Raw genomic sequence first — 25,250 nt, 5'->3', positions numbered from 1 at the left:
GGAAGGACATCGGGACTGTATTTCTTGGCTGGTACAAACACTGCCCCTTCATGGATCACTGCCTTGTTGTGGCGAAGTGGCTTGCGTAACTCAGTGAAGCCATAAGCTATGCCATGCAGGGCCACCCAAGACGGACAGGTCTTGGCAGAGAGTTCTGACAAAATGGTCCACTGGAGAAGGAAATGGCAACCCACTCCAGTATTCTTGCCAAGAAAACCCCATGGAACGTATCACAAGGCTAAAAGATATGATGCCGGAAGATGAGCCCCTCAGGTCGGAAGGTGTCCCATATGCTACTGGGGAAGAGCAGAGGGTATTTCCAAGTAGCGCCAGAAAGAGTGAAGCGGCTGGGCCAAACCCGAAAGGACACTCAGCTGTGGATGTGTCTGGTGGTGAAAAGAAAATCCGATGCTGTAAAGAACAATATTGTTTAGGAACCTGGAATGTCAGATCAATGAATCAAGGTAAGCTGGAGGTGGTCAAACATGAGATGGCAAGATTGAACATCGACATCTTGGGAATCAGCGAACTAAAATGGACAGGCATGGGCGAATTTAATTCAGGTGACCATCATATCTACTATTGTGGGCAAGAATCCCTTAGAAGAAATGGAGTAGCACTCATAGTCAACAAAAGGGTGGGAAAAGCAGTACTGGGGTACAATCTTAAAAATGATAGAATGATCTCAGTACGAATCCAAGGCAAACCATTCAACATCAGAGTAAATCAAGTCTATGCCCCAACCACTGAGGCCAAAGAAGCTGAGGTTGATCAGTTCTATGAAGACCTACAACACATTCTAGAACTAACACCAAAAAAAGATGTCCTCTTCATCATAGGGGATTGGAATGCTAAAGTAGGAAGTCAAGAAATCACCGGGATAACAGGCAGGCATGGCCTTGGTGTACAAAATGAAGCAGGACAAAAGCTAATAGAGTTTTGCCAAGAGAACATGCTGATCATAGCAAACACTCTTTTCCAACAGCACAAGAGGCGACTCTACACATGGACGTCACCAGATGGTCAATATCGAAATCAGATTGATTATGTCCTTTGCAGCCAAAGATGGAGAAGCTCCATACAGTCAGTAAAAACAAGACCTGGAGCTGACTGTGGCTCAGATCATGTGCTGCTTCTTGCAAAATTTTGGCTTAAATTGAAGAACATCGGGAAAACCACTAAACCGTTCAGGTATGACCTAAATCATATCCCTGATGAATATACAGTGGAGGTGAGGAATAGATTTCAGGGATTAGACCTGATAGACAGAGTGCCTGAGGAACTATGGACGGAGGTCCGTAACATTGTTCAGGAGGCAGCAACGAAATCCATCCCAAAGAAAAAGAAATGCAAGAAAGCCAAGTGGCTGTCTGATGAGGCTTTACAAGTAGCTCACGAAAGAAGGGAAGCGAAAAGCAAGGGAGAAAGGGGAAGATATACCCAACTGAATGCAGAGTTCCAGAGGATAGCAAGGAGAGACAAGAAGGCCTTCTTAAATGAACAATGCAAAGAAATCGAGGAAAACAACAGAATGGGAAAGACTAGAGATCTCTTCAAGAAAATTGGAGATCTCAAGGGAACGTTTTGTGCAAAGACGGGCATGATAAAGGACAAAGAAGGCAGGGACCTAACAGAAGCAGATGAGATTAAGAAGAGGTGGAAAGAATACACAGAAGAACTATACAGGAAAGATCTGAATGTCCCTGATAGCCATGATAGTGCGGTCACTGAACTTGAGCCGGACATCCTCGAGAGTGAAGTCAAGTGGGCCTTGGGAAGCATTAGTAACAACAAAGCTAGCGGAGATGACAGTATTCCAGCTGAGCTATTTAAAATCCTAAAAGATGATGGTGTTAAAGTACTGCACTCAGTATGCCAACAAATTTGGAACGCTCAGCAGTGGCCCCAAGACTGGAAAAGGTCAGTTTACATTCCAGTTCCAAAGAAGGGCAACGCCAAAGAGTGTTCAAACTACCGCACAATTGCGCTCATTTCACATGCCAGCAAGGTGATGCTCAAAATCCTACAAGCTAGGCTTCAGCAGTATGCGAACTGAGAACTACCGGAAGTACAAGCTGGGTTTCGAAGAGGCAGAGGAACTAGAGATCAAATCGCCAACATTCGCTGCATCATGGAGAAAGCAAGAGAATTCCAGAAAAACGTCTATTTCTGCTTCATTGACTATGCTAAAGCCTTTGATTGTGTGGATCACAACAAACTGTGGCAAATTCTGAAAGTGATGGGAGTACCAGACCACCTTACCTGTCTCCTGAGAAACCTGTACGAGGGTCAAGAAGCAACAGTAAGAACCAGACATGGAACAACCGATTGGTTCAAAATTGGGAAAGGAGTACGACAAGGCTGCATATTGTCACCCTGCTTATTTAACTTATATGCAGAGTACATCATGAGAAACGCCGGGTTGGATGAATCAGAGGTCGGAATTAAGATTGCTGGGAGAATTATCAACAACCTCCGATATGCAGACGATACCACCCTAATGGCAGAAAGCGAAGAGGATCTAAAGAGCCTCTTGTTGAGGGTGAAAGAGGAGAGTGCAAAAGCTGGTTTGAAACTCAACTTTAAAAAAACTAAGATCATGGCATCTGGCCCCATCACTTCCTGGCATATGGAAGGGGAAGAAATGGAAGCAGTGACAGATTTTACTTTCTTGGGCTCCAAGATCACCGCAGACGGTGACTGTAGCCCTGAAATTAAAAGATGCTTGCTCCTTGGGAGGAAAGCTATGGCCAACCTAGACAGCATAGTAAGAAGCAGAGACATCACCTTGCCGACAAAGGTCCGTCTAATCAAAGCTATGGTTTTCCCAGTAGTAATGTATGGCTGTGAGAGCTGGACTATAAGGAAGGCTGAGCGCCGAAGAATTGATGCTTTCGAACTGTGGTGCTGGAGAAGACTCTTACGAGTCCCCTGGACTGCAAGGAGGTCAAATCAGTCCATCCTAAAGGAAATCAACCCTGAGTGCTCATTGGAAGGACAGATAATGAAGCTGAAGCTCCAATATTTTGGCCACCTAATGCGAAGAGAAAACTCCCTGGAAAAGACCCTGATGCTGGGAAAGACTGAAGGCAAAAGGAGAAGGGGACAGCAGAGGATGAGATGGCTAGATAGCATCACGGATGCAATGAATATGAACTTGAGCACGCTCCGGGAGAGAGCGCAGGACAGGAAGGCCTGGCGTGCTATGGTCCATGGGGTCACGAAGAGTCGGACACGACTGAATGACTGAACAACAACAACAAACAAGTTAATAACAGAGTTAGTGGCAAAGTTCCTCTTCTCCAACCAAAGGTCTTGGAAGATGATTTCTTTATCCTAATTATAACTTGTATTCCATAGTTTTATCTTTTGTATCACATTGTGTTTTAATTATGTCTATGTATTTTAAATATGTGTATGTTTCAATGATTGTGCTTTTATTTTCCTGCTTGTGTAGCGAATTATCATGTTGTTTTGTTTTCAGTGATTATGATGTATTTTTATCTGTTTTTAATGGGTCTGTGATCGTATTATAAAATGAACTGAACTGTAATGGAATAAAAGGCTCCCAGGTCACAGGCTATGTCTTGCAGGTAGGCTTGAGAACTGGCACCTCTTAGTTATGGTTGGAGGACATGAGAGGAGAGAGCAAAATATACCAGTGAGAACACAATCTCTCATTGGAGCATACAGGTCTCTCTCTCTCTCTAAGCCAATTTCTAGAAAATCTGGCTGATTCCTAAAATGCAAAAAGAAATAGCAGCCCTGGATGTGTATACAGATCTTAAATGTGTACAAGCAATTATTGCCGTAGTGTCAGTTTGAAGTAGTTTGGTGTGATAACTTGCAGGCTGGAGTGTAAATGTATGGCTTGTTAAACATGTTGGTTCCTTTCTTGTTAGAACTTGTGGACCTTCCCTGCCTTTGTGTTCTCTTTAGATGTCTCTAGCTCCCCACCCCCTTCACTTTATATTTCAGGAAAAATCTGAACCAAGCTGGAGCTTGCTGGGTTAAAAAACAAAAGCAAAAAACCTGAGCTATGCAAAGCTTTTTAGCAGCCAGAATGCAATACCAGTGACATACATATTCATTCATAATGCAGTAGCTTCCAGAATACAGACTGGGGATTGAAATACAACTGTAATTGGAAACTTCCATCTACAGACCATATGGTCTCTCTCCGCATGGTGGTTATCATGACCTTTAATATCTTGTATCAACGGTGGATGGGTCCTGGTTGCACTAAGTGATGCTTCAAACATAAACTTGCAAACATCTGTGTAGGAATCAGACTGCAACCTGCTTGTAGATGTCTTATGCCTTGTGATTATATTTTATGATTGTACAAGTGTGTGTTTTGCTGCATGCTAGTTGCTGTGTGTAGGACTTTTGTAATGTTTGAACTGTTCACTGTTGTTGGAGGTAGGGAAGGAGAGAGTTAATTGGAAATGTTCAAACTTCAAGGTCTTGCTTTGTCTCTTTGCCCCATACTTTAAAGATGTCTATAAGACAGCCTTCCCCAACCTGGTGCCCTTAATATTGTTGGACTACAACTCCCATCATCCCCAGCCAACACAATCTTGGGGGCATCTGGTTGGGGAAGGCTGCTTTAGGACAATATTCCTCTTAACCTGGCTTTGATTTTTAACCTGCCTGCCCCCACCCCCTATTGGCTTCGTAGTGCTACTAGAAAAAAACAGAGTGAAGAGATAGTAAAGATCATTCATTATTAAAGGTATCAGAAATTTTTCTGTCCGTCAGATTGCTGCACCTTGAAACAGCATATTGAACAGGTAGGACTTGTGGTATTGGACTAAGCAATTTTTTCTTAACGAAGAATTTCTAGTGATCAGATATGAGAGATTTTCCCTGCTTGGAGAGAGGGGGAAGGGCCTGGGGATGGGTTCCCTTCTAATTTGCAATCATGTTTTATACAAGGGACTGTGTAACATACTTTCTTAGAAAAGGGTCTTAGCTAGAAAAAAGCAGAGAGAGAAAAACCTTACATAATCATTGTCTGCAAATGACCATGTAAAGTTTATTTTACAAGAATTAGCAGAAGAGAAATGTATTCTCAAATAAATGTGTATGTGATGTGTTGTCAGGATGACAAAGTATTTTGAGCCAGCCAGAAAATTTCTAGAAAAGGGAATGGAAGTATAGTTAGGTATGGAATCAAGTAGTAAGCAAGAAGGGAAATGAAAGGTGGGGACAATATAAGGGAGTGGTGAATTATCTTGGCTATATAAACCCTTTAATTGTACTATACTGGGGGAAAAAATGGAAGTGACAGCGCATTAGGGAAGAAAAATATGGACAACGTATTTTTCTTCAAAAAGCAGGAAAATGGTACAGGGAAAATTAAAAGAATACACACCAAGTATTTGAAAATGTTAATCCAATATGGGTTAACGCACATTGGATTCCAATGTACGTATGAAACAATTTTCCAGAACAAGGCAATATTCATGAACAACACATTGTTAATAACTACAAACAAGGTACCTACCACATTATTTATAGTACAAGTTAAGATTTGAAAAAAAAATTATACGTTCTTTATTCTTGTTTAGCTAGAACTAAATGGCCTGTGATTAAGATCCATTGTTTTCTCCTGAGTTAAATTAAATAGCCTAACAGGCAATTGTAGCAGGTGGAGGGAAACATTGTGTGTGTGGTGTTTTAGCTGCCTCAGGCCAGATTTCTTACGCAGTCCAAAAAATGAAGGAAAACTACAGTCTTTTTTCAAATAAAATCAATTAACCCAAGAAGATTTATAGCTCAAATTAAAAATTAGCTTGCAGAGAAAAGAAAACTACTGCCTTGAAGCGTGTCTCTCTGCAGGCCCTAGATTGTGTTCAAATAATGCCCAGACATAAATTGCTTCCTAGCAGCTGATCAGTTTGCCACGTCAATGGGAGGCGAAGACACTTGCGTCACCGGAGACTTCTTTGAAGTCATTCAAGACTAATTCGCCATTAACTATTAGAGATCTGCTATTAACATTCCCAGTTAACACCGGAGGTCTGACTTAAAACCACAAAAGCAGCTACGTTTAGAGTTAAGGCTGAAACCTCATCCTCCATTAATTCAGTTGGTGCCTTGCTATGGTAAAACATATGATATGTGGAAACGCCCTTGCTGTATCTAGACACAATAAAACAACTGAAGCCTTCAGCTGAAATTCTACCCTTAACATTAACTGAACACATTTTACTGTGGTTTAATTTTTTTCTAGGATATTGGTACTAAATTAAAATCTGCTTAGTGTTCAGCTTTTAATTGTGCCTTACTAACGTGTGTTTTAATATCTTCTTTGCTATGAGTCTTTTAAATAAATCTGCTTTCATAGTAAATGGATGGGCTTTTATTAATTCACATGTGATTTTAACTTAGAATTCTTTCTGCCTTTTAGTTTACTTAATAAAGCTCTATGCAGCAATCACAAGAGTTCACTGTATTTGCCATTGCAATTTGCTGTTGGCACTGAGCTGACACATGGAGTATTAGCTCCAATGCTGCATTTGGAGTAAGAGGCTTTAGAATACATTGAATAGTTCAGAGTATATCCATTTCTAAGATTATGTGGATACACTGAGTAAAAGCCAATATGGGTAATAATTTGTTTTAAAATAAAGTATTTACTTTAGATACAGAATAGACTACTAAGAAAAACCTCTACCTATACTGGACACAAGATGTTGAATTATTTCCTGAGTGTAATTTATATTGGGCTAAATACTGACTTTCAAACGAGGCTGGCCTGCTTTTTACCCAGAAAACGAGAGGTAGGAAATCTACTAGATTTTTGGGTAGCCTGAGCCAATGATTTTAAGGGAATAATTTCACATTGGTTTTTGCAGAATTAATTCCCAGCTTTTGGTAGTTCTTATGCAAGTCCTTAGTAAAGTTGTAAATCAGTTATATTGATAACTTTTCAGGAGAAAAGAAAGATTCCCTGAAATCATTTAATTTTGTTGCTTTAAAAGGGACCAGCTATAGAAAACTGATACAAATACGCTGTAAAAAAAAATAAGCCTGCTTTCTTTACCAGAGACCACATGTAATCACACTCCCACAACACAACAATTGGTCAGCATTCCCAGATAACCAATTTGTTTAGTCCAAATGGGCGTTTCTGCAGTTACAAATGATTTTCTTTATTCCTGAACAGGTGCTTTGTCCCAGAGTTTGTAGTTGTTAACAAACTGGCTTATTAAAAGGTGTTGGATATCTAGCATAAAACTCCTATTACTGGGAACATTTGGAGCACTTTAGACCTATTGTACATTCTAAGGTTTCGTTCCCCCGTTACCTTAAATAAGCACTTAAGCATGTTACTAAAACTTTTGAAAGATTAGTAACAATTTATCGCTTTCAGAAAAATAGGAAAGGGTCTAGATACCTCCAGGAGCAAAGAGGAAAACTCTTAAGTTACGTCTGTTTTTTGTTTAGCTTTTTATTATCATATTGCTAATTAAAAACAAGCAACAAACAGTTCACAAGAATTTGATTCTAACCATTCAAAATTGTGTAATTAATGTCAGTTATAAATGCCTTGTGGTAGAGTGAAATGTGACCATTCTTCATGGGTAATGGTGTGTGCATATCCATACCAATAGCCAGAAGGTTTCAAAGCTCTTCAGGCTGAATGCAGGCCCATGGCATTGCGGCTGGTTTAACAAGAAACTGCTGCTTCAGTCTCTGAGCATAGATAGTTACTGAGCACAGTAACTTGGACTGCAATCCTATGCACACTTACCACTGAACTTAGGGGGAGTTACTTCCAAGTAAACATGCCCAGGACTGGGCGGTTAGTTTGCTACTAGAACATTTAAAAAACAAGCTGTTCTTATGGGGTACACCCAATCTAGGAAAAACTTGGCATAGGTTGCTTGTTCAGCTGGCACTCTCCTTTGTCCTCATCAGGAATCAGTTACACTGTTGGCTCACGTTCAGGCTGCTGGATGAAGGCCACCACCCTGGGGTGTCAGCTGTTCAGTCGTTTGGGTCATTATTGTCCATGAGATAGGAGAAGGGAACCCTGAGTCACAGGGAGAATGAAATTGAATATAGGATAATCTTGTGCATGTAACTGTCCTTGAAATTTAAGCTAAAGCAACATTAAACCACAGGATGAAGACTGTTTTCTTTTTCTTGCTTTTACACTCTATCACTGTCTTCTTTCCCCATTATTCCTTGCCTGATCTAATGAAGAAAACCAATGTGCAGAAGCAGCCTTCCACACGTCTCGCTTTCTGCATCTGAAACCAAGACCCTAAATCAGATGCATATCCCACATGGTACAGATGCTGCCTGTGTCGAGAAGATGGAGGTGCTGTGGTTAAGTGGTTCCTGGGTACAGGAATTATGGAGTTTACCTTTTTCTGGATGGGGTTGCGCTGCCCATGAAAGAATGGGTATGCAGTTTGGGGGTGCTCCTAGATTCATCATTGTCATTAGAAGCCCAAGTGATTTCCGTGGCACGGAGCACCTTTTACCAACTTTGGCTGGTGAAGCAACTGTGCCCATTCCTGGGTCAGGGATAATTTAACCACTGTGATCCATGCATAGGTAACCTTGAGACCGGATTACTGTAATGCTTTCTATGTGGGATGCCCTTGAGGCTGGCTTAGAAGATGCAGTTAGTGCAGAATGCTGCAGCAAAGCTGTTAAGTGGAGTGCCTTGCCATGCACACGTAACACCTGTGCTACACCGGCTGCCAGTTCGCTACCGAGCCAGGTTCAAGCTATTATTATTGACATAGAGAGTGCTAAACAACTTAGGACCAGGTTACCTGAAAAATCATCTCCCCTTATATAGACCCATTAGACCACTGTGATCTCCAGGGGAGGCCTTGCTGTCCATGCCACACCCTGCAGAGTCCCATATAGCAGCAATATGGCAACAGGCCTTCTCTGTGGTGGTGTCCTCCCCCTGGAATGAGTTCTCTGCAGTACATCAGGCACTGACGATCATGTGCTTTTGACAGTTACTTAACACAAACTTGTTTAGCCTGGCTTTTCCCAACCATTAACATATCTAAATGCTTATGCTTTTTATGATGTATTGTTTTGTAGTATTTCTTTCTGGTGTTTATCCATGCATTTTGTGGAATGATATGACTTTTCTCATAAGCTGAAAAAATATAAAGGAAAAAGGAGGAGGACTACTGGTGTTAAAAGAAGGGGAACTATTGAGGAGGGGGGCTATCAGGGTTAAGGATGGCAGACAAGCAACAGCCCTGGCAAGAAGAACTGATAAGAAAGAGTATTAGTTTGGCACAAAATAATTCACTACAGCAGAAGTGTCGAATATGGTTTGGTCTGGAAGTCAGGCTTGGAGAAGTAGTCGATTGTGTGTGTGCAGAAGTTCTTTCTAGGCTCTTTGGATCTTAGCCACAAAGTCTAACTTTTCTCTCTACTCCACTGTTAGTTGTTTGCTTTTTCAATGTCCAAAAAATGTTGCACATTAATGAAGTATGAGTGTAAAACTAAATAACAAATCTAGTGATATGGCATTGTCCTTTATATATTAAAGATGGTAGTAGGCTTCAGACTCTCACATCTTTATAACATTCTAGAGAGTTGCTTGAGTCTTGTCAAAGAGCTTGGGTATGCCCAGTGGGATATTGTGCGGGTTTTCTTTAACGGCAGACACATGTGCACACAATCTCACAAACTGTTTTTAAAGTCCCCCTTGGTTTCAAAAATGCTTCACATGCAGCATGGGTCAGAGATGCTGTTTGAGAAAAGAATTTCACAACTAGTTCTGTTGTTGAGTTCCGGCTAATGACTGTGGTAGACTACAGTTTTAACTGTGTACCTGTCATTTCCCCCCTCTCTTTTAGAAGGAAGATGATGTAGATGAAGAGATGGCGGAAAAGCTTTCCATACGAAAGAAACGTTTTATGCAGTTTGCTTCCTTGGAATACGAAGGCGACTATTACATGACTCCAAGGGACTTCCTGTTTTCAGTTATGTTTGACAAATCAGGGCGTAAGTGCTCTTTTTTCTTCTTAGTTTAAACTGAACTGAACACAAATGTTAATTTATGATATAACCACAAATGCAAGTATCCCATTTTATTTCAGTGAATTTGAGTCTCACCATATTTGTACATTGCTTAAAAATTAGAAAAGCTGAAATTGAAGCATGCTGATAAAGTCACACAAACAATATTTATAAAGTACATTCTCATTTACTCTATCGTTCATTCTGTCCATTCTGAAAATACTTAAAATTCTGTAAACAGTGCCCTTAGTTGTGTATTTAATATTATACAGTTATCTCTCCCCTTGTGATTCTCCTGGATTTGTAATAAGGCTAGTGTGCAGCACAATATGGCCCAGCTCCCACTGTGCTATAAACTTCAATATATTGACCTACCCCTCTTGTTGTGAGGCTTGGGACTTGTCAGTCCAATCAGTATTTAATATTTTGATGTTAAGTGACCTTTCATATCTATCCGTAAAAATCACTTAGGCTGCACTCCTACACTGGCTGGAGATTGCTGGGAGTCGTAGGGCTTATTCTGTCTAAACATGCGTAGGACTGCACCCTTTGCCTATCAAAAACCTAGGAACTAGTCACCCTCCCAAGTATCTTTGCTGACACTATTACGTCACAGCATTTTAAGGATTTTTTTAAAGTGTATTTTTTAAACAGAAAAACATTGGAGTGGGTGTCTTTAATACAAAGTTACGGAGGGAGCAATCCTATGGGGATAGGCAGCTGCCTCCAAACTCGGAGGCGACCACATATCCAATGCACGGCGGGAAGAGCTTGGAGGGGATCGTCTCCTTCGCACTCCAGCCACCCTGCATTTGCGGCTAGATGGCCAATTTTGGCTGTCTAGCCACGGGACATCAGAGCACAGGGTGGGGAGGCCAACGACACATAAGAAGTGTCGTACCGGCACTTCCGCACTCCCTGCCCCCGGGACCGCCCCCTTTTGCCCCACTCCACACTGCTCTTATGAGCATGGAGCACCGGAACAATCCACACCGCCTACAAGGCAGCAGGGGAGGGGGAGGGGAGGTGGTTCTTCGGGAACTGACCAATCCTGTGGCTGTCTAGCCACTGTCCAGCAGCCATAGGATTGCACCCTAAGATTATGTTTAAACTCAGTTGCCTTTTAGAAATACTAATACTAGTAAATGAATACACACACACACACACACGTATGGGAAGAACATCTAGCTGGAAAAGGGTGAATGCTCTAAAACTTCCCCAGTTGGTTCTTTAACTCAGGATAACATAATGCAAACCTATGCATGTTTACCCATTCAGTGAGTCTTATTCCCTAGAAAATTTGTTTAGGAAATTTACTGATCAAAGAGACATTTGGATCGCCATTCTGAAATATGATATAGGTACTTCCAGGTGATTTTTCCCCCTGAGGAATATGGATGGAAAATACAACATGCTCATGAGATTTATTGTTCTCATTTGCCTGGTGTTTCCCTAATTAACTAATGGGGAAAGAAAACTTCAAGTTTTAGAAAAGTCTTCTTTACTCAGGGAGGTAATTAACACCTAAGGAGGGAGGGGCCTTGGCTCAGTGGTAAGAACATCTGCTTTGCATACAGAAGGTCCCAGTTCAATCCCTGGCATCTCCAGATGGGGCTGGAAAAATTCCTGCCTGATACCCTGGAGAGCTGCTGCCAGTCAGTGTCAACAGTACTGGGCTTGATGGACTGACTTAGTATAAGGCAGCTTTGTTGTTTATTCGGTCAGTCGCTTCCGACTCTTCGTGACTTCATGGACCAGCCCATGCCAGAGCTTCCTGTCGGCCATCGCCACCCCCAGCTCCCCCAAGGTCGAGCCCGTCACCTCCAGAATATCATCCATCCGCCTTGCCCTTGGTCGGCCCCTCTTCCTTTTCCCTCCCACTTTCCCCAGCATCAGCATCTTCTCCAGGGTATCCTGTCTTCTCATTATGTGGCCAAAGTACTTCAGTTTTGCCTTTAATGTCCTTCCCTCAAGTGAGCAGTCTGGCTTTATTTCCTGGAGGATGGACTGGTTTGATCTTCTTGCAGTCCAAGGCACTCTCAGAATTTTCCTCCAGCACCACAGTTCAAAAGCATCTATCTTCCTTCGCTCAGCCTTCCTTATGGTCCAGCTCTCGCAGCCATAGGTTACTACGGGGAATACCATTGCTTTAACTATGCGGACCTTTGTTGTCAGTGTGATGTCTCTGCTCTTCACTGTTTTCTCAAGATTTGTCATTGCTGTCCTCCCAAGAAGTAAACGTCTTCTGATTTCCTGGCTGCAGTCAGCGTCTGCAGTAATCTTTGCACCTAGAAAGACAAAGTCTGTCACTGCCTCCATGTTTTCTCCCTCTGTTTGCCAGTTCTCAATCAAGCTGGTTGCCATAATCTTGGGTTTTTTGAGGTTGAACTGCAACCCAGCTTTTGCACTTTCTTCTTTCACTTTCGTCATGAGGTTCCTCAGCTCCTCCTCGCTTTCAGCCATCAAAGTGGTATCATCTGCATATCTGAGATTGTTAACGTTTCTTCCAGCGATTTTAACTCCAGCCTTGGCTTCATCAAGCCCAGCACGTCGCATGATGTGTTCTGCGTACAGGTTGAATAGGTAGGGTGAAAGTATACCCCCCTCCATACTCCTTTCCCAATCTTAAACCAGTCTGCTGTTCCGTGGTCTGTTCTTACCGTTGCTACTTGGTCGTTATACAGATTCCTCAGGAGGCAGACAAGATGACTTGGTATCCCCATACCACCAAGAACTTGCCACAATTTGTGATGATCCACACAGTCAAAGGCTTTAGAATAGTCAATAAAACAGAAATAGATGTTTTTCTGAAACTCCCTGGCTTTCTCCATTATCTAGCGGATATTGGCAATTTGGTCTCTAGTTCCTCTGCCTTTTCGAAACCCAGCGTGTACATCTGGCAATTCTCATTCCATGAATTGCTGGAGTCTACCTTGCAAGATCTTGAGCATTACCTTACTGGCATGTGAAATAAGTGCCACTCTTCAATAGTTTGAACATTCTTTGGTGCTTCCCTTTTTTGGTATGGGGATGTAAGTTGATCTTTTCCAATCTGTTGGCCATTCTTGTGTTTTCCAAATTTGCTGGCATATGGCATGCATCACCTTGACAGCATCATCTTGCAAGATTTTAAACAGTTCAGCTGGGATACCATCATCTTCTGCTGCCTTGTTACTAGCAATGCTTCTTAAGCCCATTCAACCTCACTATTCAGGATGTCTGGCTCTAGCTCACTGACCACACCGTCAAATCTATCCCCGATATTATTATCCTTCCTATACAGATCTTCCATATATTCTTGCCACCCTTTCTTGATCTCTTCTGCTTCTGTTAGGTCCTTGCCATCTTTGTTTTGGATCATACCCATTTTTGCCTGGAATTTACCTCCAATGTTTCTAATTTTCTGGAAGAGGTCTCTTGTCCTTCCTATTCTGTTATCTTCTTCCACTTCTGTGCATTGCTTATTTAAAAATAATTCCTTATCTCTTCTGGCTAACCTCTGGAATTTTGCATTTAATTGGGCATATCTCCCCCTATCACTGTTGCCTTTTGCTTTCCTTCTTCCTTGGGCTGCTTCCAGTGTCTCAGCAGACAGCCATCTTGCCTTCTTGGTTTTCTTTTTCTTGGGGACGTTTTTTGTTGCTGCCTCCTGAACAATGTTGCGAACTTCTGTCCATAGTTCTTCCAGGACCCTATCTACTAAATTTAGTCCCTTAAATCTATTCTTCACCTCCACTGCATATTCATTAGGAATATTAGTGAGCTCATATCTAACTGATCTGTGGGTCTTCCCTATTCTCTTTAGTCTGATTCTAAATTGTGCAAGAAGTTCGTGATCTGAACTACAATCAGCTCCACGTCTTGTTTTTACCAACTGCATAGATGTCCGCCAACTTTGGCTACAAAGGATGTAGTCAATCTGATTTTGGTGTTGACCGTCTGGTGAAGTCCATGTATAAAGTCGTCTCTTAGGTTGTTGGAAGAGCATGTTTGTTATGCACAGTGAGTTGTCTTGGCAAAATTCTATCAGCCTATGTCCTGCTTCATTTTGTTCTCCCAGACCATGCTTGCCTGTAATTCCAGGTGTCATTTGACTACCCGCCTTAGCATTCCAGTTTCCTGTAATGAAAATAACATCTTTTTTTGGTGTACTATCCAGTAGGTGCTGCAGATCCTCATAGAACTGATCTACTTCTGCTTCTTCAGCATCTGTGGTTGGGGCGTATATTTGGATCACTGTGATGTTAAATGGCTTACCCTGAATTCTAATTGAGATCATTCTGTCATTTTTTGGATTGTATCCAAGCACTGCTTTAGCCACTTTATTATTAATTATGAAGGCTACTCCATTTCTTCTGTGGTCCTCTTGTCCACAGTAGTAGATCTGGTGGTCATTTGATGTGAAGTGGCCCATTCCAGTCCATTTCAGTTCACTGACACCCAAAATGTCTATATTTAATCTTGACATCTCCCCAATAACCACATCCAATTTGCCCTGGCTCATAGTTCTTACATTCCAGGTTGCTATGGTGTGTTGATCTTTAGAACATCGGATTCGTCGTTCACCACCAGCACCATCGGCTGCTAGCCGTCCTTTCGGCTTTGAGCTTGCTGCGTCATCACATCTGGGGCTAGTTGAACTTATCCTCTGTTCCTCCCCAGTAGCATTTTGACCATCTTCCGACCTGGGAGTCCAATCTTCTGATGGTATACCGACATATCTCTGGTTGTACTGATCCATTTAGTTTTCATGGCAAGAATAGTGGGGTGGGTTGCCGTTTCCTTCCCCAGGGATCGTATTTAGTCTGACTACTCTGCCATGACCTTCCTATCTTGGGTGTCCCTTCACGGTTTAGCTCATGACGTCATTGAGGTGCTCAAGCTGCAGCACCACGACAAGGTAACCATCTCCTTTGCTGGAGATAAGGCAGCTTACGATGTTCCTATGTAATCTTTCTCCTTTTACTTGACATAACTTTATCACTAATGGTTGATCATGATGACTCTTTTTTTGTTCAACTGTTTTTTTTCTTCTAAACATCTTTTGTCAGTTGTAAGCCTGTTACCTACAATGTAGGCCCTGCAAGGAAATAATGTGTGGGAGCTATTATGTGTGGGAGCCAAGAGCACACTAGATTAATCCATTACCATACTAATTCAGCACTGATGTCAGGTCATTTTGAACATTAGGGAAATGAGAGATGCCAGAAATGGCTATTGTTTAAAAATATGTATAACAAAAGGCCACACCTGCCTATGTAAAAGTAAGGCTTTTCCTCTTGCAGAGGGGCTATTATTACAGTCACCGCTGATTCTTTTGGTCTGTGGGAAATAATTTTTGTGTGTATATGGCCCTTACTTATGAGGTTAAAAATGGCCCTTTGCCTGTAACAAGATGTGCCTGTATCTGGTTGGTGTTTGATGGATCTGCTGTATATTTAAAAGCCATATAATAGGATGTCCAAGAAAGGTGGAGCTGTTTGAAAAACATTCAGTTTATTTCCTCAGCCAAAATTCCATCGCAGGCTTGGAAGATCTGAGGCTTTAAGTCGTTTCCATTCTTTCATAATCACAACAGTAAAAATTCAAAATTGCATTTTAAAACATTGAAGGTTACATTTTATTGCAGTAAACAAGGTTCATCATCTTTGCCTTCAGTTTTCATGAATAAAAGTACATGGAGTGAAAATGATAAAACTAGAAAAATTGAATCTTTTACAGAACCTATTTGGTGTGTATCCCCAGAAGCATTCCAAGATTGTAAGTCGACTCCCAGTAAGAGTGTGATGGAATGCCACAATAAAGTGGCAAACCAGATAGCTTTCATATGTCCACTACATTAAGGAGGTAGGGATACTGTGCAAGAGAGGTAGTGCAAAAAGCTTTTTCTCTTGCCCCCCCAAATGTTTTATTACACAATCTGAAGTCTTAAATCATATATAAGCAGCCTCCCTGAATTAATGACACTGTCCTAGAGCAAATGACTTGAAGATATTTATATCTAGCTGCTGAGATCTCATGCTTTTTTCTCTGCTGTGTCATATTTACCATACATCTCACTTGGCTCCCATGCTGAACAGTTTCATAGGGTTTTTCTAGCACCCAAAATCTTTTGTATAACCTATGCTATCCATTATTTTCTAGTACCTTTTTCTTACAAATAATTCTGGCCTTCAAAGTTGAGCTTCTTCCCTCCTGTGTTTGTTATTGTCCCCGCAGGATCTTAATGCATCTGGATGATTGAAGCCCAACTTTGTTGTAAATGTGCTGAAGGATATTCTAATATAAAATGACCATAAAGCATATTGAATCAAACCAAAGGTCTCCATGTTACTCCATATGGTTCCACAAATATTGGTGGCCCTGTATGTAAAAGCTATTTGCCAATATTCTGCCCAATTCTCCCAGCATTTCATTGCACTCCAGCATGGCCAAAAAATGGATCCTCGGATGGTGCTATGCAGATAGGGGCAAAAGTTTAAATCTTAATGGCTGTGGTCACCAGGACCAGGGAGTTGGTTCTGGCTCCCTATGGTGTACCTGAATCCCCCTTTTCTCCTATATAAGTGAATAGCTGTCATTTGTTCTTATGGGGAGCTGTAGATGTAGTGGGGGTAAAACCTACTCTCCACCTTGGCTTCCTGACCTGGGACACTATGGTTAAAGCAAATCACCCCTCTTCCCCTCTGAAGGCTGTTCTAGGTTTGTGAACAATATTTCTGAAACTCCCGTTCCCCACAGCCTCCCAAAAGAGTCAAATTCAGGACGGAGTAGGAGGAACCACAACTTGTTACTATGTAGGGGAGAAAGTATTCCATACTAATCTGATCAGATTCTGAAGGCCAATTTCAATTTGGAGACACATAGTACAGGCCCAGGTTTTGAAAAGCAGGCCTGGCCCATCACCCTCCTCTGCTTGCAGAAATTGCCTTTCTGTCTACCCCTTTCCTTCCCTGACTGTACTCCAAGATGAAAAAGATACCAGGTTCAAACAAGCACAGGATTATTCAGAGGTATTGGGAAGCCTATATCTCAGAATTGCTGAACCTCAGTCCTGCTGGCCAAATCTAGCCCACCCGGGGGCACACACAGCGTTCCCCTGGCCCTACCCCATTTCCTCTGACTGCTGTTTTTTTGGTGGTTTCCTGGTTTTTGCATGGTCATCCCCCCCCCCTTTAAAAGGTTGAAATGCTGGGAGGAGAAAGCATGGAGGAACTTGGCCCACCACCTCACTGTCAGCGGTCCTGCACACACACCCCACCCCAGACAACTGTTCCTAGTAGTGGCCTTTCACTATAACATGTTTTGATAAACCTCTTATTGCACCATGACTAATTTTTGTTATCTTGGTTTTAGGCACAACAGGTAATGGAATAAGTATAATTTCTGTTAAAAAAACCTATTTCTGTTCAAATAGGTTAAGAAATACCTACTGTAAAAGAGTTTATTTTATCCTTTTTTGTTCTATGTTTCAGGAACATTTGAACAGGCTGTTCATATTAGCTTTGAACACTGTGTTTTCCTGAGCATTGTGGGAATTAGGATATTTTGAAGCTGGTGGTTTTGTTCTGTTTCATATTACTTGCATCTTCCCCATAAAAAAATCTGAAGAAATGCCACAGAACTTGATCAAAGTTTTGACTTGCTGATGATTGAGTAGTGGGACTTTTTTTCTTTTGCAGGTAAAACTTTGGCCAAGAAACTGACAAAAAAGGTAAGCAAAGTGCTCCTGCTGTTTTTCAAGAGAGCTCTTGTTCTTTTTGCTACTTCTTTAATGGATTCCTCTTTCACAACTAACTTGGTATTTATTTTATTCAAAGGAGGTAGATTCTGCACTAGCAAATGTTGCAAAGGCTAAACCAGGGCCAACGTTTTTTAGAGACCTTGGAGATAAAGGTAATGATTTAAGTCATTAGTAGAATTTATTTTGAAGGAAAACTCTGTTCATTCTTAAAGATGAGATTTCAGGGTATGGAAATTCTGCTTGATTTCCATGCTGCAATGAATTAAATCTTTGCTTGGAACTATTCTAGCTCATTATGGAACTAGGAAGGCAGGTCTAGGAATGGGAGGATTATTTTCAAATTCATAAGATTCCCCAAAGAATCCTGGTTAGCAGGCAAGAAGACTTGGAAGTGTCTGGCTCATATTTTTCCAAGGGAAATAGAATGGTGGAGGGCAAGAATTCTAAAAGTAATTTTGAAAGAGCACTATGAAACTATGGCATCATTGAGGTTTCCTAAGCTACTTGTAGGTTGGAAACCTATTAAATTGAGTTCTGCTCCCTGCTTTGACTAGTTGGTACTAGAGGAGATCTCAGTAGTTTGGGTCTCCAAAAGATAGCAAGAACAGTTGAAGTGCTATTTGGTGTCTTTGTTTAATATATGATATCCTCATTACCAGTAACAAGGGATGTTTGAGGAATCCACCCTGTCAAGTTTTTCCCTGGTCCGCACCACCCAGAAATGGATGCAGACACCCTTTGCATCCAGAAATCCGTACCTTTCCGGACTTCCAATGCATTTCGCAGAGCAGGAAGTATGCATCTCATAAAATGCACACATTTGAAAAACGCCCAAAGAAAAACACATACATTTGAAAAATGCATACAAATACACTTTAGTCAATGGGTGGAAGCATACTGTAATGAGAACAATTTGAAAAATATGCAGAAAATTGTGCACATTTTAAAAAATAAGTGGATTTTTTCACATTAAAACAGCATCCACACAGAACCAGCATAGAATAGACTGGAGATTGGGGAGCGGGGGGAAGAAAGGGACTCATGGAATTAGAATCAAACCATCCCTACCATACACTACTTTTATATGCAAAAGATAGCCAGCACAACCTAAAGATTGTGAACTCCCACTGGAAAAGGGCTTGGAGAAAACTCCAGTGGGGGTAGGAAGTGCAAGAGGAGGTGGATGAATCCTCAGCTGCACTAATAGTGGGGGATGATCTTTAATAGAACATCTAGCTTAGGATCTGGCAAACCAAGCCCTGAACTGCCACAGAAAGACAGAGAGAATACACTTAGTATTGTAGTAAACATTCAGAAACACCTGCACATAAGTCTGACACACATACCCTTGTCCTTTGATCCTTCCTCTGTTTACTTCCATTCTCTGACGAAGGATAGAAAACCAGGAAATAGCGTTCACATAGAGAAAGATAAACTATTGCCTTACTAGATGGGTACAGGGAGAACATTCAGTCATGCCTTTGGCTTTTCTGATTCCAATTTATGTAGTCCTAAGACTTGTGTGACTCTGTGATCTTTGTATAGGCATAACATTTCTATACAATCTTTGATCTTCTTCAGTTATCTTGATGATACTCCATTTTATAGAGCTGTTTATTTGAAAGGTAGATATTGCATGGAATCACCTAGCTTCTTACAAGCATAGTTCGTGTTTTTTTTGTTTTTGAATGGATTTGGGTTCTCACCACCAAGCCACTTCACTTGTATCTAATACTATAGCATCACTATCTAAATAGTTTGGATTTTTTCAAAATGGGAAATGTCAGTTTGTAAGCAACCAAAACCTGGGAATCCACCACTTTTAAATACTCAGTTTAGTTTGTTCCCCCTCCCTCCAATGCCTTTTCTAAAGAGTGAATGTTCACTGAGTTTGGGTTGAAGGCAATTGTGCCTCCTAGTGGGATGTCTTTAACTCCCCATTTTATCACTCTACTATAAATTGTATATTGGTATCTAAAATTATTGATAAATCAAGTATAATGTTATTGTTTATTTTTGAGCCCTCCTTACTGTAAAGTTGGAAATTTACACTCAAAATAAAAGGCTATCTGCTTCATTTGTGTTGTAACATCATTATCTCACTGTGTGGAAATATATTCTTTTTAATAGAGATCACATGGATATGTGATTTTCTTTCTTTCCAGTTAATTTTCCCATTGCACCTTTATGATTTTTTTTTTCATTCTGTTGGCCATCTTGGAATTAAAACACATTCCAAGAAGGAATTCAGTTCAACACTGGATAAAGTTCTATGCCAGGTCTGTGGCGTAGCTAAGTAAAAACTGAGATGAACTGTTATGGAACTGATTCCACAGTAAAAACGTGCTTTGAGTCAGCCAGATGTATGTTGACACTAATATGATCAGCCACAGACAGAAAAAATGTAAAATATGTTATAGCTTTGTTTTAAAATCCTCATAAGTAGGTTCAGAAAATAATATTTGCACACCTTTTTCTGACAATGGCCTCTTGCATTATTGCATTTCCAAGCTGTAAATAGCAAGGGATCCCATCCTTTGAAGTATAGTGGTATGTATTTAATTGAGAGAAGATGAATTCAGAAGGCCAGTAGCCATGTAACAGCTGCTTATAAGCATACTGCATATCACCTCTTCCATGTGGGGAAGACGTTGTCTCTAGCCTCCTATCAGAGCAGTTAAACCCAGTGATTCTACCATCTCCAGTACTTTGCACCAATGTTACTTTCACTGAATCTACTTGCATTATGGTCCTGAGAAGTGTTAGATTTAAACTGAGGCACATGTTCAAATTCCAGCTCAACAATGACCGAATTACTAGCAGCTTTCATTTCCAATCCTGGAAAATGAAATTGATTGCAAATTTGTAGCTGGACGAGGTAATGAAATGCCATGCTTAGGGTACGGAATTGGCTGGAAATCCACAATTAAAAGTGTTAGAGAGACTGGTGCACTTTAAAAGTTACAGGAGCACCATGGGAGATACACTTGCTTCGGTTCATCCCACAGTGCTTATGCAATGTTTTAGAAGACTGCAGTCATGCACCAATTTCCCCAGAATTCTGGGGAAAGACCCGTGTGATAAGTCCTGTCTGTGAAGCTGTGGGCCTTGAAGTATTTCACAAGAACTGTGGAGGAACACACAGAACGCACGCCTTCCACAGTGCTAGCATAAAGTTTAACATGCACTGTAATTGTTCAAAGATGAGTGGCCACTTTTATTCCTCCTCCTTCTGACAGATATGGAGGCTGAGACAGACAGAAAAATGTCTTGCCACATAAAACACAGTGAATTGTTAAGGCCAGAGATAAACTCCGAATATTTATCCTACAGCCTTTTGTTGTTGTTCAGTCGTTCAGTCGTGTCCGACTCTTCGTGACCCCATGGACCATAGCACGCCAGGCCTTCCTGTCCTGCGCTCTCTCCCGGAGCGTGCTCAAGTTATCCTACAGCCTAGGCTAACTTTAATAATGTAAGATGTATGCATCATGGAGCTAACGTAAGAAACCATTCTTAAAAGATTAGCTATTTACTTCAAATCCGTTATGACTTAGCACTGGCAGAGTGCCGTTATTGGGAATTGTTTAAAGTGAAAGTCGTAAGGAGGGGACTCTTTGCCTATCAATTAGCTAAATGTAAATCATAGAAATAGTTTCCCTGTGGATAGTGGAGTTCAAACATCTGATTTCAACAGTTTCATCCATTATGTAGGCCGGTTTTCAGTTTGCATGTTAAAAGTAGCTTGATTTTTTTTTTAAGTTATTTATAAAAGGCCTCTCAAAAATTTCTCAAAGTGCTCTTATAGGAGAGATGTTTCAGATTCTTTTGTTTAAACCATACTCTTTATATACTTCTCTATCTTTAGCTGGCATGTTGCTATTTTGACACTGTCACATCTTTGTGTTTGTTCAGGCTCTTCATTTAAGTCGGCCTTTCAAAGGGAAGTGCTGGAATTTTCTTTCAAAAAGGAAGAAAAAATAATTTCACCTTGCAAAAAGGACGTGTTTAGATTCTTCTTTTCTCTTTTTTTAAGTGAAGCCTCTTCTTGGCTCCAGGCCCAGCAGTCCTATCAGCGCAATCTAGCAGCTTGGCAGCTTTGTGTTGCCATATTCCCCTTGAGACTTAGAGAAAATCTAGTCTTCACTTTTCGAAGACTGCCAGAGGATGAAATACTTTGATCCTTCAGAGTAACATTAGAGTAGCTCTCCTCCCAGGTACTAAATATGACAAAGCACACTTAATTTATTCATCCTTATATAAACACTGAATATTTTCTGTAAAAATCAGAAGATTTAGTGCAGACCTTTTATTAATACCAAATAAACCCAAGTCTCTTAATGAGACATCAACATGACAGGAATTGTAGAACAACAAGTTCACTGCCAGAGCACTAGAATTGGGAACAGAAAAATCTGACTTGACTGATAAATAATAGCTACTACTTCCTTTAGTTGATACTCTGTATTCAATTGAAGAACCTTTACAAATGAAGGTGATTATACATGCTGTACTATAAACAGAGTACATCAGTGTGTTGATTCTGAATTCTGCACTGTTCACATTTTACTGTTTTGCTTCAGGCTTGATCTCCTACACAGAGTACCTGTTTTTGCTGACAATACTCACAAGTAAGTATTTTGCTGTTGAGTGTATATTGTACTGTAAAGAAATATGAATCCCTATTCGTATTTCTATTCGCTATTCCCTGCCACTTAAGATTGTTTATGATGACTTAGTCCAGTTTCAAAATTCAGTTGATAAATAAAATAGCTGGTTAGTATAGTGATTCACCACCAACATACACACTGTTCCTCCTGAAATTGTTTTGAACTAAGCTGAATGATTCCTACCACCACCACTACCACCAAAACTGGGAAGTCAGATTATTTGAAGCCAATGTGCAGGGTGCAACAGGGTCTGATTTAACCCAGAGGCATTATGGCGTCCGGCACTGCTTCCAAACCCCATCCATCCATCTCCACTTCCTGCGCTCCCCTGCTTACTGATCTGGCGGTGAAAGCCGGAATGGAGAAGGGAGGGAGTTTTTCCCAGTGCCTTGCACTGCTACCACAGTGAGCCAGAAGCACTAGGAAGTGGAACGAGTGGGGTTTGAGGCTGACAGGTAGGTGGGAGCGACGGGAAGGGATATGGAGGCAAGCGGGAAGGGGGAGTTATTCTCAATTCGAAAGAACTTGGGGATCATAATGCTCACTTCATATATGAGGCGTACATTACGAGCTGCCAAAGTTCGTAATCCAAGCCTGGGGCAGCATCCAGCTGCATCTCTAGTTTCAAGGAAAATGTAAAGTAAATGGATATTGTGTCATTTGACAAGAGTTTGGTTTTAACATGTCAGTGGGTAATGAAGTGGTTGAAGAGGTTTGACGAGCTGTGAAACAAAAGGGAGTCGTAACATAGATTGATGTTGCTGTGCAATTGAAGTGGTAGGATTTTTGTGGCAAATATTTTAATCTGTGGTCTGGAGGTGCTCTGTTGCTTTTGCAGCAGAGTTGGATGCCAGGGATTCGAATTGGTTGAGCCTAGGAGTGCATCTGAAGAAGATACTCATTAGGCTGAATAGATGTATTTCTGTGACCAGGATGCTTCCTCCCCTTTGAGGGACAGGGAAGGAATGAGAATGGCCGAAATAGCCCTGAGAAAATTTACAACACATAGGCTTTGTGAACAGGCTCCTATGTATACACAGATCTTCCAGTGCCTGATACAGCAAATGCCACTCTACAAGATAGCATCAAAGGCACATGTTCCTGAATTTAGCATTCAACATGAACCCAGAAGTTGCTTCTCCAAACAATGAGATGGGCTGGTCAAGAATTTTTTATATCTATGCCCTCAACATTCCCTAAGTCCTAGAAGCTCATACAGTCTGGGTGGTGGTGGTGGTTTTAAATAGTCTCTTTAAATTCACAAATGTATGCACACCAAGGGGGTTCCCAAGTATGTAGAAACCACTACCTTCTATTTGGGTGGCCTTGTTTCGCTTTCAAATTGGCAGGCACTTGGCCACCCAATTTGTTAATAGAAGGAACAAGTAGGGCCTCACAGCAAAATGTTGTAGTTATTGCTCATGTGTGTGTTACCTGAGCCTGCAGCTAAGGGGGCTGGGGAAAAAAGCTAACATCAAACGCTCCAACTGGAGTTACCTTATTCATGTGCAAAAACTTTTTAAAAAGTTTTTGAACATTTAAAAGTGCAACCAGTCCATGGAGCATGAGGCTTCTGCATTTATCGATTCATTTATTTGTTACATTTATTGTTGTTGTTCAGTCGTTCAGTCGTGTCCGACTCTTCATGACCCCATGGACCATAGCGCGCCAGGCCTTCCTGTCCTGCGCTTTCTCCCGGAGTGTGCTCAAGTCCATATTCATGGCATCGGTGATGCTATCTAGCCATCTCATCCTCTGCCATCCCCTTCTCCTTTTGCCTTCAGTCTTTCCCAGCATCAGGGTCTTTTCCAGTGAGTTTTCTCTTCACATTAGGTGGCCAAAATATTTGAGCTTCAGCTTCAGTATCTGTCCTTCCAATGAGCACTCAGGGTTGATTTCCTTTAGGATGGACTGATTTGACCTTCTTGCAATCCAGGGGACTCGTAAGAGTCTTCTCCAGCACCACAGTTCGAAAGCATCAATTCTTCGGCGCTCAGCCTTCCTTACAGTCCAGCTCTCACAGCCATACGTTGCTACTGGGAAAACCATAGCTTTGATTAGACGGACCTTTGTCGGCAAGGTGATGTCTCTGCTTCTTACTATGCTGTCTAGGTTTGCCATAGCTTTCCTCCCAAGGAGCAAGCGTCTTTTAATTTCATGGCTACAGTCACCATCTGCGGTGATCTTGGAGCCCAAAAAAATAACATCTGTCATTGCTTCCATTTCTTCCTCTTCTATATGCCAGGAAGTGATGGGGCCAGATGCCATGATCTTAGTTTTTTTAATGTTGAGTTTCAAACCAGCTTTTGCACTCTCCACTTTCACCCTCAACAAGAGCCTCTTTAGATCCTCTTCACTTTCTGCCATTAGGGTGATACCGTCTGCGTATCTGAGGTTGTTGATAATTCTCCTGGCAATCTTAATTCCGACCTGTGATTCATCCAACCCGGCGTTTCTCATGATATACTCTGCATATAAGTTAAATAAGCAGGGCAACAATATGCAGCCTTGTCATACTCCTTTCCCAATTTTGAACCAATCGGTTGTTCCATGTCCGGTTCTTACTGTTGCTTCTTGACCCTCGTACAGGTTTCTCAGGAGACAGGTAAGGTGGTCTGGTACTCCCATCTCTTTAAGAATTTGCCAGAGTTCGTTGTGATCCACACAATCAAAGGCTTTAGTGTAGTCAATGAAGCAGAAATAGACACTTTTCTGGAATTCTCTTGCTTTCTCCATGATGCAGCGAATGTTGGCGATTTGATCTCTAGTTCCTCTGCCTCTTCAAAACCCCGCTTGTACTTCCGGTAGTTCTCGGTTCACATACT

At 41.4% G+C, this 25,250-nt stretch overlaps 1 protein-coding gene across 4 annotated transcripts in view; it reads left to right on the top strand.

The window, feature by feature from the left end:
• Window positions 1-25,250, top strand: part of MICU2 (mitochondrial calcium uptake 2) — a 117,283-nt gene that overhangs the window by 58,017 nt on the left and 34,016 nt on the right. For all 4 annotated transcript variants that reach the window (XM_084842872.1, XM_084842871.1, XM_084842870.1 and 1 more), the window contains exons 2-5: window positions 9,852-9,999; window positions 17,697-17,728; window positions 17,835-17,910; window positions 22,339-22,386. In XM_084842872.1, coding sequence (XP_084698998.1) covers window positions 9,876-9,999; window positions 17,697-17,728; window positions 17,835-17,910; window positions 22,339-22,386 — 280 coding nt within the window. In that variant the 5' untranslated portion in view covers window positions 9,852-9,875. The remainder of the gene's footprint in view (window positions 1-9,851; window positions 10,000-17,696; window positions 17,729-17,834; window positions 17,911-22,338; window positions 22,387-25,250) is intronic.

Source organism: Heloderma suspectum, chromosome 3 (assembly GCF_057233095.1).
Source record: "Heloderma suspectum isolate Gila_16-S chromosome 3, 16-S_ref, whole genome shotgun sequence".
Lineage (NCBI taxonomy): Eukaryota > Metazoa > Chordata > Lepidosauria > Squamata > Helodermatidae > Heloderma > Heloderma suspectum.
The sequence above is the reverse complement of the archived record's forward strand: the minus strand, read 5'-3'. Positions and strand labels throughout refer to the sequence as shown.